The following is a 20684-nucleotide window of genomic DNA, read 5'->3' on the forward strand; positions in this document are numbered from 1 at the left end:
GCAGGACAACAAGCCAAACACACAGCCAGAGTTATAAAGAACTATCTTCAGAGACATAAGAACAAGGAGTCCTGCAACAGAGGATCTGGCCTCTAAAAAGCCCTGATGTAAGCATCAGGAAGTCAGTCTGGGATACATGAAGAGACAGAAGACACTGAGACATACAATACCCCTAGTGTCAGTTACTAATAAATACATATAAAACACATATGGTCACCTTGAAAGGGCCATACTGCATCACTTGGAGAGGAATTTTTGGGTGCCAAATGACTCTACTTTAGTTGATGAGGTGATGAGGTGGTGACAGTTCTTTTCTTTATGCTTATCCCAGACTATTTCTAAGGCAAATTTAAATGGAACATCCTTCTTTTTGTGCCCTCAAAGCAGGATTTCAGGCTACTCTGTGGGGCCTTACCGAAACTAAAACAAGAGCTACCTCATTAAATCAAACTGCAGTGAGTAGACAGTAGATAGCCCTCCCAAGCACTAAAGTGTACATTTTTATTAGGCTACTGTCCAAAATAAAAAAGCTTTCATAAAAGTAAGTTTGAGTTTCCATATTTTTTGTGTGAATAGTCTTTTAAGGTAGATGTATATGTACTCATGTCAAATACATGTAAAAGGCCTATGTGGAACATAAGCTGTGTAACCAAAGACACTCACACACGGCACTGCATAGGTTAAGGACCTCACGCTGTATTTTCCTCTGCTGTGATTGGTTAAGAAGGCGGGACTTCCGACAGCGCAGGTTGGACATAAAGTGACAGACTTCACCTCCTTAAAATTGGAAGAAAACCCGGAGGACGATGCGTTACAAGTTTTAAAACAGTAAGGAATCAATATAAGACAACGGGGCTTTGAACAGTGTGGTATGTGAGGTACATTCGTGTTTACATGATTTTATTAGCCATACAGCGCGACAACGTTGAGACACTGAAAACAGCTAGCCGGCCAACCGAGTCCTCCCTGTAGTTTGGGAAATGTGTTGCTACGTTTGTGGTTGGCTCGTAAATTGGTAAATCCTAGAAGTGAACACGCAACAAATAACAATATGAGGTGATAGTTCGCTTTTTTGTTTACTTTGTTGAAACACTTTACTTGTTAGATCCTCAACTATGTTATTCAGTCGTATTCGGTCTGGTGACTTCTTTCATCATCATTCACTAAGATGAGGCCATAATTTGTTTTCACTGCTCATGTTTTAAGACGAACCGAAAACATTTTCAGGCTTTTACCAACCAAACTAGCCCGTTACCATAGTGTAATGATCCACCTTTAATCCAGTGGAAGTAAAAAAAAAACAACCCACCCACTTAGGTACTTTAGTATTGAGTGATGAATTTGAATGGAACAACAAAACTGTAAAGGTGCGTTTACCTGAGTCACCCTGGCTACGTCATAACCTGACACAGGAAAAGCATAACAGGTTACACATGTACAATGGTGGAAGATGTACTCACACCTAACGCAGTTAAAAGTAAGAGTCATGCATTCAAAATGTTATTAAAGTCAAATTACATAAGTATTGGGATCAAAATATAATTATATAGGTACTATATAAGGTATATATAAGTACTATAATTAAAAGTAGGCTATTTATCATGTACTCAGTATTTATTATGCAGAATGGCCCATTCAGAATAATATATATTATTAAGTACATATAATATTAAACTTATCCGATGAATGTAGTCGAGTAAAAAGTAGAATATTTTCTTCTGAAATGTTGAGCAGTAGAGGTATAAAGTAATAGTAAAATTGAAATACTCAAGAAAAACAAAAGTATCTCAAAATTGTACTTAAGTATAATGCACATCATACTGCATCAGTGTAGAGATGAAAAAATAGACAGACAAAAAATTGACAGAAAATAATCAACAATTACTCTGATGATTGTTTAATTATTTATTAAAGTAATTTATCAAACAAAATTGCCAAATTCTCTAGTTCCAGTTTTTCAATTTTGTGGATTACCCGTTTTATTCCACAGTAAATGCAGAATATTTTTAGGCAGATAAACTGTTTAATGTCACGACCTTGGTGTTAGAAAATTGTGACAGATATTCTTCACTACTTTCTGGCATTTTATGGACTAAATTATTAATGGGTTAATCGAGAAAATAATCACAATGCTGAAGTTACCCATAAAGCGGTCACTTCTAGGCCTATACTGGCTGTTATCAGGCAGTGTCGGCTGAGAGCCAGCCAGATTATCTGTGTGTAGTGTCTGACTATCATGCTAGTCTAGACCAGACTTGGGGTGAGGACCGAGGTGTATAGTGGGCCAGAAAAGACACTATATGTGGCCCAAGTTTTGGCTAGAAAAATGTTACTGTGTGGGTAGCTTCTGATTTGGCACTTAAGGTGAAAGTGAGGTTTCCTAACCAGACCACATCACACCAGGTCTAAATCAAAAACCACTCTACCTAGACTTGTCAAATCTGAACTAAAATAACCAAGAGAAGCTAAAGACTGTTTAAAACATCTGATTATCAGCTGCGACAGCGTGTGGCTGGTATTTTCATCTTGTGTGTATGTGTGTCGTCATGGCGAAATGTGGTCATGAGACACCTACTGTAGCGGAAACTACCACAGAGGTGGCTTTGAGTACTTTGGCAGGTGTTAATACGGCTGATTTTGTCACCATGATAGTGTCACAACTGTGCAAGATACAGTCATGAAACTTTCCAGACGTGTAGTTGAAATCAAAATTAAAGACAAGTTTGAAGATAGGTGTGGTCTGACCCATAAATACTGACTAATGTAGTAGTAACTACTGAGTACTCATGGGTCGAAACATCAACATGTTGACAGGTGTCATGGCTGGTGTGATCCCATCTCCAGTTTATTTGTGAAAGTAAAAAAATGTCAAAGTAACTCTTTCATCCCCCATCTAGGCCACATCAGACCACTTCTAGATCAAAGAACACTATACCTGAGTTGTCACGTTTGGAGTAGATTAACCTTAGATTAAAGTCTGTTTCAGATTTGTGAAATCTTTTATTGCTTTATCTAAAAAGAACAGTGAAATAGCCCTATTTGTGTTTTCGCAAATGAAACAAAAGGTTTTAAATGAGAGACCATCTTGTGTTGGAATCACACCAGCCACGACGCCCATCGACTCACACTCACAAGGTGAAAACAATACCAGCCACGCTGCTGTGGATGTTAAAAAGGTTTCACAAATCTGAAAATGTGTTTTAGCCAGTGATGAAGATTTAACTAGTTTGCTAAATTTAACTGCCGAAACTGAAGCTGCACATCAGAAGGTGTGTGTGTGTGTGTGTGTGTGTGTGTGTGTGTGTGTGTGTGTGTGTGTGTGTGTGTGTGTGTGTGTGTGTGTGTGTGTGTGTGTGTATTGATTTCAAATGTTAGAGACACCAAACAGTCTGGGTGTCTCCCATACACTGACATTAATAGAAGAGCTGGTCTAAGCTTGAGTCAGTCCCAGATTGCATTGGGGTGGAAGACACCCAAGGGAGGTACCTGACCATCACAGGCCTAACACAAATAGGGGACTCACGTTCCTGCCTCTTGGCAGTGTACAGTCACTGTCCAGGCCTTTGCTTGTCTGTGGAATGTGGGATTAAACGTAAATGGAAAAACACAAACGCAAACACAAAGGGTTTGGCCTGAGGATCAAACCTAGGCCTTTCTTGTTGTCAGGCAACAGTGGTAACCATGTTGTGGTCAGAGATGTTTGCTCTCCTTCCGCTTACAGCTTTTATGACTGCACTGACATTTCATTGTTCCAGAGTTGTTTACCACGATTGCTCTGCTTGTTGTGTGCGTCAATAGTGGAAGCATCACTGAAGTTCAGACTCAAAATCACTTTCATTAGACTGCATCTTGTCTTGTGCATTAATTTAAGTGATGATTTTTTTTTTACACTAAATTATGTTGACTGAGCAATCACTAGAATCTTTGTCTTGTGTCTTAAGAATAATTATTTAATGTTAGTTGGCCTGTTTTTTTCAAGGTAACATTCTCGAAAGCAGTAATCAATCTGATTAGTTTCCCTGTGTCCTAGATTGTAATGATTTTCAGACATGGACGACATAAACCTTCATTATCGCTTTCTCAACTGGAGGAGGCGAATCCGAGAAATTCGTGAGGTGCGAGCAGTGCGATACAAGGAGCGGCTCAAAAGGATGCTGAGAGACGGAGACATACTTAGGTAACGGTGATGAGCAATGCCAGCACGAGAGGTCAAACTGGAGACATTTCTTAGTCATGTGGTTCATTCCCAGATTTTATGCTAGAGCCCTTCCTTTGCCTGCTGAATCAGCATCCCACTTTGCTTGTGTTTGGCAGAAGTGACATTTTTGTTTTTCTTTTTGGATCTCTTTGTAGGTATCATGGGAATTCAGATGAAGTTGGCTGTTTTGTTGCAGCCAGACCGTTGTCGAGAAGAAATCGCTATTTTGAAGTAAGAGTTTGATGATTTCCTCTCAGTTCATGACTATTAATATGACACAGAAGTGACACACAAAAAAAAAACAATCAAGGAAAGGTTACTGCTACACAAGTTATTTTCTGATCTACTTTCACATGAAAGTTTCCTGGCTTCACTGCTTGACTCTGCATCATGAATTTGGCCTACATATCTCATAATTAGGACAGAATCTCAAACTGTAACTCTAGCCCAGTAACTCTAGTTCTAATTAGCTGGATCTTCTTTCATCTACCACAGGATGTAGCTGACTCATTTGTTCTCACATTGTTGGTTTACTGTAAGTGTAATATTCTGCTGTGCAAATCTAAGCTTGAGAATTTTGACTAAATTAAATGTGTGAACAAATAGCTTTTTTTGTGTGATATTGATGGACACCTACTGTCCCACAATGCAATGCATGCCTCAGAACTGAAAATAATTTTTAACTTTGGACTACCAGGTTCAGCACAAGATACAAACTTAAAAATAAAGTATTCACATTTAGTAAAGAGTGATCGGTATCCTTTGTCGCACATCTCTGGTTTCATTTCCAGTGAGTAGAAAGTGATGAAGTGCATTTATTTCTTGTACTAACTGTCAAAACAGTACACCATTAAGATAAGCATGCAGTGTTAACTGTATTGCGTTAGTATATATTATTGATGTAGGACACCACCTTCATTCTGTGTGATGAGAGGAGACTTGGCAGGCCGTCGCGTCTGACTGCTCGCCTTCATCTTCTTGAACCATAATGGAAAAGAAATCATGAACTCTCCTGGGAATAGTGCGCATCTGAGAAACAAAGACCTTTCAGCTTGGAAATAGATTTGTGGAATTACTTGGCAGCTCTTTTTACATTGTGTGCTTGGCCTGGGTGTGCAGTAATTGCTGATTTGTTCAAGTCAAAGACACCGAAATCATTTACGCCAGAGTCAGAAGCATACTCAGCAATTAAGTCTCAGTACCAACACAGAAATGAGCAAATATCAATTTTTAAAATTCAGACAGGTTTTCCTCTGCCTGCTGAGGCTTGCCTGGCAAATCTGTATTTATATCTTGAGCAGCTTTGATGTTGAGTTACTGTTCAGTCAATATACCAGATTCAATTAGGGTTAAAAATATTGTGATGTTTTTTGATCGTATCACTTTATTGCAAAGCCTAGGTACAAGTGGAGGCAGCAATGTATTTTTGGATCAGAGAAGAAACCTGAAAAAAACGAATTAGGATGATCTTTAGTGTCGGTTAGAGGAGTCACTAGGATCACGCTCATGTTCCGTTTTTCTGTAGAAAACTCATGCTACATGCTCCAGACAGTCAATTACATCATAAACAAGTGAAGCAATCTTAATAATTTGAAAATCTTAGTCATTTTTAAAACAGTGAGTCCTTGATTTCAAACAGTTGTCTCTGCTTTCTTTTTAGCTAATGTTTCCAGATGGCTGTCATTGTAAAACAAAAACCCAGCAAAATGAGGTCTTAAGTGTGCAGTTGATGGCTGCATACATGATGTTGTTGGAAAAGGCCAGCAACAAGTCATAGCTGCTGCTCTGGGGCTAAAATGTACCAGACTTTGCTGTTGACACCAGTGCACTCAGATTCTGACCCTTTGTTTGAAAACTGCTTCAGCCAGCAGCCAGTAAAACTCCTGTGATCCTGTCAGTAGGGTCAGCACTCTACTGTATACTCCGACAGAAAAAAAAAAAGAAGAAAGTGCATTAACAGCTGCTGCACACACAGATACAGTGTGTTTAAGTTTCAGTGGTACTTTTCTACAGACTTGGCTCTCTTATCTCAGCCCTGACAGACTGCTTTCACGGAGCCAAAGAAGTCGCAGCTCATTACAAATCATGTGCTGGTTTGTTTATTTTACTGTTTTTGGTAATCTAGACGCTGACGTGAACAAACATCTGAAGACAGTGGCCGTTTCTCAGAAGTAGCCATGTTCAAACTTGCCTAACACACACATCGGATGTGTAGTGAAACAGCAACAGCAACCTTTATACTTACGTATGCTTCATGCTACGTGACTCACTTTGTGGGAGTCACGTAGGAGGAGGGAGGAAGCAATTTACGTAAATGGGGTTTATGAGCTAATACATGATAGTTAAGTGGATGCTGATTGTTGATCTGACGGTAGATTTTACAGATCATCTGCATGTTTTACACTGACACAGAAAAAAAGGGACGTATTCCCTCTCCCTCTCCGGAGACCACTGCTGAGGTCATGGGAAAGAACTTAAAAATTTCCTGCTCTGCTTGCCCTGGATTTGACAGCAGTGCTCTGGTTGCAATGCGTCCATCTAGGGCTCCCTGGGGATGATGTCATATGGTCAGTATTCAGTTATGATAACAATGGTGCAGGCTAGCTCTTTGCTTCAGGGTTTTTACTTTGATCCATCATGTGTGTACAGAGTGAAACTACACAGTTTCAAGTTGATTTGGAAATTCAGTGAGGTGAAAAGAGAAGCAGGGCCGACCCAAAATTGAAATACAATGTAAGTGCCTGTAAAAGTTTGGGGTGGAGCCTGAAGGAGTAGAAACAGCAATAAACCTGCAGCACTCAAAAGGGCATTTAGAAACTTTTTGTGTTCATCTTATATGATTTTCCTCCCATCAGATCTGTAAAACTATAAAACTGGGAGGTAGATTACAGTCGACCACTTTGAATGAAACCAACAACTGCAAAATAGTATTTATCCAGTCCTTTAGTTCATGACTAATGACATTCCCATGAGCCTCATCTCTATACTTTGTGTTTAGTGCTAATTAGCAAATGTCAGCACACAACATATAAAAAAAAGTGTATAAATATATTACTTTTCACAACATAACATCAATGTAAACACTTAATTCATCACAGTGGCTGACTCATGTTTTTAAGACATCGTCCACCACAATAAAAATAAAATCAATTCTGATAAAAAAAAGAAAAGAAAAAAAAGAAAGGAAAAAAAGACATGTCCTTCACCTCGACTTCACCCCTCTCCTCCGCCTCCTCACGATCAACAAAGTTTGTTCTGCTTATGCACTCTCACAATGCAACAGCCTCCCACAGATAATGTGTTATGACTCGTAGCTCTGGATGTGAAAACAGCTTCCTTTAAGTTCTAGGTTGGCGTCTGAAGATGTGTCAGAGGATGGATAAAATGACTACTCACATTATTTAAAAGAAATATTAATATCTACAGCTTCTGCCCTCCTTGTGATGCTCAAGTCTGCTAACGCCATGTTGTTTAAAGACTATAAGGAGACACTTCCAAGTAAAGTTTGACACATTACTGTGAATTTGGGGAAAATCTGTTTTTGTCCTTGGAGTCCTTTTTAAAAGAGAAAAGTTATTTCAAAAGGAAGAGGGTTTTAAACTGCAGTGAAAACTCCTCTCTTGTTCTTTGGTGATGAAATCAACCTGTGGTCTTTGCAGGTGACCATCGTCGATACAGGAGTGAGGGGGATGATCGCCGTTGGTTTGGTGCCACAGCTCTACAAACTGGACCATCAGCCGGGCTGGCTCCCACACTCTGTGGCTTTTCATGCTGATGATGGCAAGTATGTGTCACTGATCATTTCATTTACATACACTGTAGACTGAATGTAATAATGTTATACATCCGATGTAGGGATCTCACATCCCCACAGAACGCTTAGTCTGTTCACGTAACAGACTGAGGAACCGAGAGCAGAGCACTCTTGTCTGTTTACGAAGGGTTCTGTTGAATAAATTTGGAAAGGTCGTGAAAGGGCACACTTTCATATTTAATGTTCAGTTCTCAGAAACTGTTTACTACTTTTAGTAAGAGCTTTGTCAGTCAGCGTGAGAGCGCAATACTTGGTCTGATGTTTTAGGAACTGGACCAAATATAGAGAAGCTGCTCATTTATGCTGGACTGGCCCTTTAGAGTAGCTGTAGTGATGTGACAAACACCAGGATTTATTGTACAATTGAGAGGGTTTCCTCTGGGTTTGCTGGTATTTATAAGAATATGCTGTAAATTGATATGAGTTCATTACAACACAGTAACACTTCCCCTAAAAAAAGTCGCACAGTGCTGGGAACTGAAAGGAACCAATATCACACAAGCACTATTGGCTTCATCACAGGGAAGTCAGATATAAAAGGCATGGGACCAAGTTACAATAGTAGTTTTTGATATAATAAAGCTTGGGGTCATTATTTTTGATGCATTCATTAGAGCTCAAACAGTAGAGAGAGGACAGGAAGCAAAGGTCTCTGGCTAGATTCAAATCGTGGATGTTCTGGTTCATGGTACAGCACCTTACACCCTCAGGTCACCAGGATGCCCCAATATTTTAGATTTTTATTCAAAAATCCAGAATTCATCAATGATTTTTATGCATATGAAATTTGACTCAGAATTCAGTTTTATATAAATCCAGGTCAAAAGTTGTATAGTTTTCTTTATTTACTGAGAGAGAGTTCGCGTCAATGAGCGGCGGATTATCTGCCATTTTTAGTTTCATTTTCTATTAGTGGAAGTATTTTCTGAGTGTCCTTTGATGTTTTTCTGTGAACATCTGCAAAATCTTCCTTCGCCATTCAGCCTCTCAAGAATATGTCTTTCCGCAGGCTGTATAATGGCAACACTGTGGGACAGCAGTTTGGTCCAAAATGCTGCCGAGGCGACAGAATCGGCTGTGGAATCTCTCTGGACTCCGACGATGGACAGCTGACAGTGTTTTTTACCAAGAATGGTAAAGAAGTAAGTACTCCATTACCATCGTATTACTTTAACTCACACCGAACGTATTCAGCCAGTGCAAGTCTACAAGTGAATTTGTTTTTTCTTTTCCCCAACAATACTGTATCTGAATGTGTCCTCAGGTTGGCAATGTGGAAATCCCAGCATCTCCTGAAGCTCTCTACCCCGCTGTGGGAATGCACTCTTTGGGGGAGGAAGTTCTGCTGGACCTGAACGCTGAGTGGGGGATGGAAGATGATGATGGACAGATGATTGTAGACAGTCATGAAGAGGACTGGGGCCGTCTCCATGACGTCAAGGTGATTGGCACGGTAAGTCCTAGAGCATAGAGAAGAATAAGATATATAAAACTTGGACATCATTTTTACTGAAGTTTTTACCAAGTTTATTGCGAATAAAGGTCACACAAACTTTGAAAGGTTGTCTCCCTCACGAAGGTGCATGCTGTGTAATGATTGGCTGATATCAGTGCGTGGATGAACCAGAGAATCTGCACACACCAGATTATTGTTCTACAGTACATCAGCAAGGTTTAATTAAGGTTGGCTGCTAATGTTTGAGGTTTGACTCCTTTTATCAATCAAGTAGTTCAATCAAATTTTGCCTACCAAAGGTTTTGGTTATACTGGGAAAAAAAGAGTCCATTTAATTTACGTCAGCATTTAAAGGTTTAACTACGAAATATCCAGGTAGTTTGAACATCCCAAACTCTGTGTGCTGGGTTTCATAATGTGAAAAAAAGGTGTAAAAAGCCTTTTGTGGCTCCAGATGGAGCTGCACGATATCTAACATCGGTTAGGGCTCACGGCTGCAAATTTGAAAATTTAAAAAACCTTTGGGTGTGGCGTTAGAAAGAGGAGCCTGCTCCTCATCTCTGCTTGACGTTCCCAGTTTGAGGCTACATTAACTGTTTCCTAGCATAACACTTCAAATCTCCAACCAAACTGCTGGCAGTTAGAGTTGCATTGTGGGTAATGTAGGTGCCATGTTTTGCCAAGGAAGAAGAATGTGTGGAATAAAAAAGACCATATCTCTGGTTCTGCTACATTGATTTTGATCCTTTTTTTAAAAAAACTGTCCACTGTGAGGCAGACAGTGATATAGGAGTGCAGTGCTAAATTGAGGGAGTACTCTTTTAACCAAGACTTTCTGAAGAACCTTGACCCTACATCTAACCCTAGCCCTGTATATTCTGGCTAAAATGTCCACAACCTGGCACACACAGATTCTTACCAAGTCCGCCTCCAAACGTCTCAGTTAGCTTAATGCAGAATTGTTGCTGTGATTAAATGCAACAAGAATTTATCAAAACATCTCTTAGACTAGTTGTAAAACTAATGTTGATAGATCAACACAGAAATTCAGACATAAATATTAGCTGTTGCTAAGCACCTGATAAAAGATTAAGATAGAAAGAGATAACCAAAAATAAAAATGTTTTTCTCAGAGGTGTTCATTGACCTCTCTCTCCCCCTCTATTTGTTTGGGTCTCCACCCCTCCCTGTGACAGCAGGGCTACAGTGTTTGTGTCTGACTCAGGCGCTGATACACACGAAACCTGAACTGAAAGAGGATGGGAGGAGATCGCAGCTGAGTAGCCCTCAGGCAGGAGCGAGTAACCTGCATGCCACCCGCACATTTATTTACCCTTTATTTCTACAAATCTGGCCCTGTCCTGTGTGAAGGTAGGGCCCACAAACCGCAGTCTGAACTTCCTGCAGGTCATCAATTACACAAGTGCACGTGTTACATGAAAGCTCTTAGGGCAGAAAAAAACAAAAAGTTACAGTCAATTTCAAGTTGTTATTGTGCATCCTAGTTACTGAGCTCCTTTTTCTGCTAGAGCCTCATTTGCAGTTCCTTTTTCATTTGTCCAATCAATACCTTCAAGGGTTATTCTTTTTGAATTTGCTGACACTTGTGATTGCATGTTAGGTCAGGCGTTTGTTGGACCCTGGTTTAAAATCTTGACATGCAGGTGTGGTAAACACTCATGTTTATTAAGACAGACGAAATCCAATATTGGCTACAAATATACTGTGACTGGCACAGCTGTTTACAGATTAGTAAGTGATTTACTGTCAGCTTTTATCCACATGAAGTGAGCTGCAGTATCAACACCAGAGTGGCTGTTTACCTCTTGAGGTTGTGCTTACATACTAAAAAAAGAAAGATGAGGAGGTGTATTAAGAAAACACAAGTTCTTCAGAAATGAATCAGTCTGTAAATGCTTATGACTGAGACTTAAAATGCAGTTTATTTATTAGAAGTAGGTTTATACTGATGCACCTGTTCATATGTGTATCTTAGGTGTTGTTATTGATGCCGAAGCGATAGTGGTTTAAAGTGGGAATCACCAATCAATCATCATTTTTAAACACTATTGGTCTATTTCTGAAATCTCATGCAGTCTGCTTTTAATTATGAAAGAACAGTGAAATTAGGGAAATCTGCAACTATATTTATAATGAGATGTTGGGCAAAACAGCCTGGACACTCATGGAATACAATAGGCTTTGTTTTGACTAATGCAGTTATCTTCAGATGGGCATATTATGGGCCCATGTGTTCATCCACTGCTCTGACATTTAGAAAGGTCACTCTGGAAAGGATTCAGTTTTGGTGGTGTTGATTTCCTGTGCTGCGTGTCGTAAACAGTTATGTTGTCCTTGTTGCCTTAGCTTTGCTTTTAGTACCCAAACAGTACAGTGCAGGGAGAACAAGTCCAAATCCTGCCCTATTTTTCCAAGAAAGAATTGCATGCCGTTGCGACCTATTTTTTCATCTCATCATCTAACATCCCTAATAGGGTAACGTGTGAATAAAACATGCCCTTTCATTTTGTTGGATTCTGGTCTGTCCCAACCTGAGGAGGAGGCAGCAGCTATGCCAGTGCAGACATGCTATCAATACCAGTGAAGTGCAGGTATCTGTTTGGAGGAACTGAGATGTTTTTGAGTCATTATGATCATTTCAACAACGTCCACCTGTGGTTTCACACAGTCCAGCTGACACACCTAAACATACAGTCACCAAACTCCAGTCACCTGCTTGACTAAAACAAGGTAGTCTTCAATTAGTCTATACAAGTAAAGAAAGACTAAAAATATTGTAAGGGTTCGTTTAAAAAAGTATGGATTAGAACAAATTTGCAAGTAATATTAATTGCAGAATGTAAAATGCCTCCTTAGCCACTGCATACTGTTTGAGCCTTTAAGAAGCAACTTTGAAAGTAGTGCATTACGCACAATGGAGGTTAGTGGAACAGAAGCTACTTTGAAAGTAGGGCAGGACCTCCGGTTTCCATATGGGACAGCAAAGCTGCTTGAAGCGAGCCTATGTAACATTACTGAACATCTGCCTCTGTGGCCACAAGTGACAAACAAACAGTTATTGTGAAATGCTAGTAGGGAGGACTCATAAAGACAGCTAACTGACTCAGTAACGTTAGTTACATCGCAATATTTCCCTAAAGTTAGCTGACATATGCTAACATTAGCCACCAAAAGCTGCAGGTCTACTGGTCATACCAGACCATATGAGGTTGTAGTTGGTGTAATTTAAAATTTTAAAAGCATAAAATAATGTGTTTCTTTTAATTACTTAACTTAACTTACTTAACTGAAAGCAGTATTGCAAAAATGAGTCAACAGTGTATAGCCCAACATTGTTTTCAATTATTGTTCTAACATAAATTCTATATGTATCCTCAGACTAGGACATTTATCTGAATGTTAATGCAGCCCCTGTGTACAGTCACAACCTCTGTTCGTGTGTGTGCGTGTTCCTCAGCTGCTGGAGTACATGGGGAAAGGGAAGAGCATCGTGGACGTGGGCCTGGCTCAGGCCCGTCGGCCTCTCAACACACGCTTCCACTACTATGAACTGGAGATCACAGATGCTGGAGAAAAGTGTTACATCGCCCTGGGGCTGGCACGCAGGGTAAGAGCCTCCTCCTTTTAGTCACCACCGTAATGATCGCATGTCATTGACATTGACACGCCGTCTTACTTACTGTACACACTCTGTGTACAGTAAGTAACAGTCTGCATGTTAAGAAAACTTGCTCTCACACCTCGTCATCCCTCTCCCTCATACGCACCACTGCTCTCACTGTTTCCAGTCTGAGTGATGGATGACCGAAAGAGGAAAAGCTAACAACAGAATAAATATTATCTCATTTTACCCCCACATCTGGTTTTCCATAGAAAGCATGTTGTTCCAGTTACATGCTAATCTGCCATCTTAACTAGAATACTGCAGGCGAGTAAGTTATGGCACAGTTAGTTATGAGATAAGATGAGAACATCCGATTGTTCTATTTGTCTCAGTCTTTTCCATTTATTCTTTGTTTTACTTCCTCTTTCCACACACTCACCCTACACAAGAAGGAATAAATAGAAAAGGGTTAAACGTATTCAGGAGTTCCTCAGGCTACGCAATTTAAGGTTAATATCCTGATTAATTTGGCTCAGTTGAGTCGTATTTAATCAGAAATGTTGACAGCAAATGATGATCCATATTTTGGAACCAAAACTTGGGTCTGAGAGGATGTGAGTTGAATATTTATACATCAGAGATGCTGCTTTTGGCCTCAAACAAAATCATACACATCCCGTTTAATATAAGTAAAGCAGCGTAATAATCACTGGGGGCGCAGTAATCGTTTCATTTAAATGATAGATATGAAATGAAGTGTGGTTCAGATATTGTTGTTCTGTACTCTTTTATTGGATGCTGATTGATCGAGCGTCGCTCGTGCTAATCACACTGCTGTTTCGCCAGCTGTGATGGTCCCTGGGAGGTGGTGGATCATTTTTGCACTCACCCTCAGTGTTAAGCTCCTCCTGATTCCTGTGCCGTCAGTTACTGTGTGTGGGCATGTTGCGCCCCCAGGTCAGACCTGCATGGAGAATAGAGCTCTGTCATTTCACTGATTGTTTTCCAGGAATTGTTTCTCTCAGTGTGTCTGCGGTTTCGCTAGAGCATTATAAATCTATCAAACGGTCATTCCTGAGGTTTTGCGCCATCCCCCGTCATCTCCTGCAAGACGCATCAGTCTGATGATGGGAAGCCTTACCTCTTGCTACAAAAATCAAAACAAAGGTCTCTCTCTCTCTCTCTCTCTCTCATTCTCTTTCTCTGACTAACACATTCTTAATGCTTACTAGTTACTCAATGATTGCTTATCATGTATAAAGGAGCAATTGTTTATGGTGCATTCCTTTCCCCTTTTGTCGCTTCGGGTAAAAGTCTTACTGTCTCTGTTTCTTACGCACCAGATTCCTTATCACTTTAATACTGGGGTGTTCCTACGGTCTTATCTCATCATGCTGTTTCCCTCCAACATCTGGTTTTCCTGCTTGTTGCTGTGGTCATCATCACATCAGTGCTCTGCTTACAGGGGCTTATATGGTCACTGAGACTTCCTCGAATTAGATCTGTTTTATAATGTGAAATCCAACTCAAACCCCCCCTTCCATTTGGAAAGTACTCAAGTACTTTTAAGAATTTCAGGTATCATGAGAACTTTGGCTGAAGCCTCACAAAACACATCAATGAAATAAAATGGGGACATATAGTAGTTTGATTAAGCTGATGAAATCAACTCAAGGTCTTAAGATTATACTTTTCTCTTTTGATTTACAGGACTACCCTAAAAACAGACATCCAGGTTGGAGCAGAGGGTCCATAGCTTATCATGCAGGTGAGTGTTGGCTGATCATGTTGGTGCATGATGACGTGTCCATGAGTTTTCTCTGCAAACATTTGCATTCAAATGAAATCCATACTATAGTACCACTATCATCACGGGCAGTGTCCGTGTGTTTAATTTTCTATCTGACTTTTTTTAGCGTACACATTTAATGTGTTACAAACGATCACATTGGTAATGGCACCAAATCATCACTCACATTTCTGGCAATGGTAGAAAAGGACAGACCAGTTAAAATTTCATTATTATTGACAGCAGTGTCAATGATAATGAAATATTTAAAAGGTTAGAATTGATTTCTATGCAGCTTTCTTTGTCTTCCATCAGCTGGAAGGAGCCAGAAGAAAAAGAGTTATGTAAATGTTGGTGATGACGGGTGTTTTGTGTTCTGATAGTTGCACCTGTGTTTTAATCGTATCACAGTCTCTCATGTATGTGATTAAAAGCACTAATCAACTTCACCCTTTGCCCTTTGTAGATGATGGGAAGTTGTTTCAGGGCAGCGGGGTCGGGGATGCGTTTGGACCACGCTGCTTTGAAGGAGACATTATGGGCTGTGGGATCATGTTTCCACGTGACTTCAACCCTGATGGTGGAGGTGAACATCTTTTATATTGATTCCACATTTTTTCAAAGCTCTGTTTATCATCGAAGACAGCCCTTAATTGTCTCGCTTTCTGTTGCTGTCTGGGTTGTGTCAGATGACGTAGATGACTGGGACCTTGACGTGTTTCCCAAGCCCAGCGAGGTTCAGAATGACTTGTATGCAAACAATGAAGATGAAGAGGAGGATGAGGCAGAAGACTTAGAGGGGAGGAAAGTCATGGTGAGTTGCTGTCAGAGTCTAGGAATATAAAACCAAGCACTCTTAAAGCTTCAATGCAAACATTTATATAATCTTTTTTGCTGTGTTTTTGTGTTTGAACAGGTGTTCTTCACCCGCAATGGAAAGGTGGTGGGCCGGAGAGAAGTGGCCTTACCGGTAGGAGGCTTCTACCCCACTATTGGCATGATGAGTACTGGGGAGAAGGTCAGAGTGGACCTGCACCCCCTCAGCGGCTGAGCCGAGAGAAGGAAATGAAAACCAATTGGGGAAATCAGAGCGAGGAGGAATGATTGAGCTCTGGTACATTTTGGAGATTGGACAATAAATACACTGTTGAAAAAAAATGAAGGGAACACTTAAATCACACATCGTATCTTGATGAACAAATTATTCAATTTGAAAATCTTTACTGATTTACATTGTATAATTTGTTGAGAACAAAATGACGTAGCAACAGTCAATGGAAACCAAAATCATCAACCCACTGAGGGCTGGATTCACAAGCACACCGAAAATCAAAGTGAAAAATTGAAATCACAGGCTGGTCCAACTTGCGTGAATTTCATCACAGCAACTCATAATGTGACTCAGTAGTGTGTATGGCCCCGCGTGCCTGTATGCACTGCCAACAATGTCTGGGAATGCTCCTGATGAGCCAGCGGATGGGGATCTCCTCTCAGACCTGGATCAGGGCATCAGTGAGCTCCTGGACAGTCCGTGGCAGTACTTGGCGGCGTTGGATCCAGCAGTACAAAACGTCCCATAGGTGCTCAATTGGATTTAGGTCAGGGGAACGTGAAGGCCAGCCAATGGCGTCAGTGCCTTCGTCATCCAGGAACTGCCTACACACTCTGGCCACATGAAGCCGGGCATTGTCCTGCACCAGGAGGAACCCAGGGCCCGCTGCAACTGCGAAAGGTCTGACAATCGCTCTGAGGATTTCATCCCGGTACCTAACAGCAGTCGGGGCACCGTTGGCTTACGACATGGAGGTCTGTGCGACCCTCCAAGGATATGCCTCCCCAGACCATCACTGACCTGCTGCCAAACCGGTCATGCTAGATGATGTGACAGGCAGCATAACGTTCACCACGGTGTCTCCAGACTCTTTCACGCCTGTCACATGTGCTCAGTGTGACCCTGCTCTGGTCTGTGAAGAGAACGGGGCGCCAATGCAAATTCTGGTGTTCTCTGGCGAATGCCAATCGAGCTTGCACGGTGCTGGGTCCCACAGGTCCCACTAGAGGACGTCAGGCTCTCATGCCACCCTCCTGGAGTCTGTTTCTGACAGTTTGGTCAGAAACATGCACACCAGTAGCCTGCTGGAGGTCATGTTGTAGGGCTCTGGCTCCGGCCGGTCTCCTGGTATCTCCTCCATGCTCTTGAGACTGTGCTGGGAGACACAGCAAACCTCCTTGCGACCGCACGTATGGATGTGCCATCCTGGAGGAGCTGGACTACCTGTGCAACCTGATTGGGGCTGCAGGTTCCACCTCATGCTACCAGTAGTGACAAAGACACTAGCAAAACACAAAACAAGAGAAGAATCAGTCAGGAAGGAGAAGGAGAGAGCAATTGTCTGTGGCCACCACATGCAAAACCTTTCCCTTTTTGGGCGTTGTCTTGCTTTTGCCTCTCCATTGCACCTGTTGTCACTTTCATTTGCACCAAAGCAGGTGAAATCACAATCACTTGTGCTGACAGATTGATATCCCTGAAGTTTAACTGACCTGTTGTTATACTGTGATGACTAAGTGTTCCCTTAATTTATTTGGGCAGTGTAATACCTCCACATCAACAGGCTCCAAGGTGTTACTTGAATAGTCACTCCAGTGTAGGAGGTTACTGTGGCTCTCTAGTGCTGTAAGAATGATTTAACATGCTGGCAGAATTTTTTTTTTTTTTTATCAAGAATTATCAAAATAATGAATGTTAATATTACATGTGTGCCTAAGAAAATCGCTTTATAATGAAATAGTTTTATACTGTAAGAAATAACCAGTCAGAGGTTTTAAAGGGTAAAACACTATTTTTTGAAAAATCTAATCACACTCTGTAAAGTTAGTAAAATGCCAAAAAAAGAAAAAAGGGTCTGACCAGAATAATGAATGTAAAAATCCAGATAAAGTGGGGCCCCGGCTGACAAATGGACCCCATTTGTCCTCATAAGAGGAACATTATCAGCAATAATATACGTCAGCAGACATGTAGCGCCGCTCTCACAGCCTGCAGCCATACTGTGCTCATTACCAGAGGTCTGCTGTACTTCTTCCTATCGACGGTGTATTAGTGACACTCAGTGGTGAGAGTGGTAAGTCTGCAAAAATCATGTCCGGAAAGTCTTCCAAAGAAACGGCAGTGCACTGAACGAACAGTGAGTTCACTCTCTATAAAACCAGCTGCTCTATCACTGTGGTTCAGTTCAGGTGTGGGTGCTTGTTCTGACATGGAGTCATTCCATAGAGTTATTACTGCATATTCAGTAGCAAATGTGCAAACCACATTCATTGGGAGTTATGGGATAATTAAGTGTAATAACAATTTGTTGAAACTGAGTCCAAACCATCATTATGACCTTTTATCGTTTTATTGGAATACGCTGTTTCAAAAAGCAAAACACAAGGTTGATTTGACGATCATGACGAGCTGTTGTCCTTTTTTTTTTCTTTTTTTTTTTTAAATCAGGTTTGATGTTATCATAATTGTGATAGACATGAAAAACATGCACAGGTAATATTTGTGATAAACATCTGCTTTTAAAAGATAAGCAAAACCAAAACCATGTCAGAAGATGAACTTCAAACAGATGTAGACCAACAATGAATTGACATTTCTTGTTTTGCCTCTTGCAATTTGCTCTACATGTTTTTCCCTCTACAGAGATCCTCAGTGTCCAAGTGTAACTAGTGCTTTACATGTCCTCTGAGAATGTACCTTATCATTGGGCTTGCGCACAAACCGACAGACAGTAAATACCTCATCTCCAGTTGATTAAAGTGATGCCAAACTTTTTGGTTTCCTTTTCTTCTTTATTTCTAAAAATCTGAACTTAGATCTTTTTGAGAAACTGGAGCATTTTCACAAATTGAAGATGACAGGAAAAGAACACTTTGGAAGTTAGTATGGTATTAAATGTATTTTCTCTGGATCATTCATGTATTTTGGATGAAATGGAAACCAATTGTCTAAAAAAAGAGGAAAATCATGAAAAAAAATGTGTTGAGTATCAAACCCAGTCAGGACAACAACATTAAGGAGGTATAATAGTACATTTCTGAGTAGTTCCAAATTTGAATATTTTAGGTCTGAATGTTAAAAATGAAGCCATAACTAAGATTTTCTGCTCTCAGGTATTTGAAAATCAAAATGACCTAGTCTTTTCTAAGATCATTTGTGTGACTTTGCTGTAAGTTGAATTCAGCAATTGTTTGCCACAAGTTGTTATTTACCAGTGATGCTTTTTAAAAATATTTTTGAGATGAGGGCGCTGCTTTGGCATCAGTTCATACTACACTCGTGACAGGTTTCTCTGTAGATGTGTGTTTCAAGTTGTTGAGTCATTCATGCAAAAATAACAAATCGGCAATCACTGGCGACAGCTGCAACTTGTGAAGGGTTTTAACATTTACCTCTAATGCTGTTTATTGATGTTCCTTTTTTGTTAATCTGCCAGAAATGGTTACCATTGTGCACTTCATCAAGATACTATGTACACTTTACAGTAGAATACTGATTTGTCAAACTTCAGTTGTCTAAAAGAACCAGACCAAATGATGGAAAAAGATCCAGTTCAATAATACACCTTGTAGTAGGTGACGGAAATGCTTTGTTTGTTTGTAAAACTGCATACACACTGAAAACCTCCTATTGCATATCATCCTAAAGCTTGAGGACTGTGCAGGTCACTGAAAAGAACTAAACACACCTTACTGGAGGAATTCTTGCTGGAATATTCATTTGAATAAGGGCCATGAAATGCCCCTCTGTGTTGCATAACGGGTGTACTCCTGTTTGGTTTTTCCACTTTTCCTTATTATCGTCCAGTTTTGGTCACACTGTGTGTTAATCATCATCTTTGTTCACAGGAGCTAATAATGGTCCTCTGCTGCTGCTGCTGCTGCTTATCTGCGACATGCTACTCACAGTGATCCCTTCTTTGATATTTTTGAATCAAGTTTAATGTAATCAGGTTATCTTTCAGTCCCTCCCTGTCTTGTTTGTTTTTTGTATCATGTTGACTTTTCTCTCATCCATTCTGTCTCTTTACACTTAAAGCAATCGGATAAACATGCCAAAAATAATTAAAAGCAATGTTCACATTCATTGCACTGCTGACTCCATTTTCATCTTTTTTTATTCCTGTCAAGTTTAATATGAATAACATTTTGTGCTTTAGATGTAAATTAATTTCTCTTAGATTTTTTTTAATGGAGGCAAAATCTTTCACACCCCAAATTATGTAAAATAAATATTAGCTTCATAAGCATTTAAAGTTTAAACCCTTAATAATCCTTGGCATCGTTTGCTTGTTTTCATTTGTGTCAACATCTCGGATATTTGAAAAATATTAAAATACATAGTATTTAACTACAACAGAAGTAGTTGTAGATTAACAGCGATTCATGGTGTCTTAAGAAAAGAGTATGAAGATCGCAAAAATTCAAATTCAAATCAATTAAACCCATTTCTTTGAGGAAGATCATCCAGTTAAGAGTGATTTTTTTTCTTTGGCTTAATATGTATCATGACTCTTCTCAAATCGAAATGAATGTAACGTAAGAAAGGTAATGTATTCTGACTATAGTGTGAAAGAACCATGTCCCTGTTTGGTTCACCTCAATGTGCATGATATCTAAAACTGTTCCTCACCAAAGACAAAACAAGAGAACAGTAAATCTAATAGCTATTACAGACGCATCATGAAAAAGACACTATCAGCTTTGTGGGAACTCTGGATTTTCTTATTGATACATTTTAATTGTGTTTCA

At 40.1% G+C, this 20684-nt stretch overlaps 1 protein-coding gene across 1 annotated transcript; it reads left to right on the plus strand.

Moving 5' to 3' along the window:
• Positions 1 to 742: 742 nt before the first annotated feature.
• LOC111221880 (SPRY domain-containing protein 3-like) lies at positions 743 to 16074 on the plus strand. The gene is made up of 11 exons (XM_022745469.1): positions 743 to 828; positions 4031 to 4177; positions 4354 to 4429; positions 7858 to 7982; positions 9022 to 9154; positions 9277 to 9465; positions 12947 to 13096; positions 14804 to 14861; positions 15349 to 15468; positions 15572 to 15696; positions 15799 to 16074. The coding sequence occupies exons 2-11, from the start codon at positions 4050 to 4052 to the stop codon at positions 15931 to 15933; spliced, it is 1239 nt and encodes a 412-aa protein (XP_022601190.1). The 5' UTR covers positions 743 to 828; positions 4031 to 4049; the 3' UTR covers positions 15934 to 16074.
• The last annotated feature ends 4610 nt before the right edge of the window (positions 16075 to 20684 follow it).

This window comes from Seriola dumerili, unplaced genomic scaffold (genome assembly GCF_002260705.1).
Source record: "Seriola dumerili isolate Sdu_G_001 unplaced genomic scaffold, Sdu_1.0 BDQW01000088.1, whole genome shotgun sequence".
Taxonomy (NCBI): Eukaryota; Metazoa; Chordata; class Actinopteri; order Carangiformes; family Carangidae; genus Seriola; species Seriola dumerili.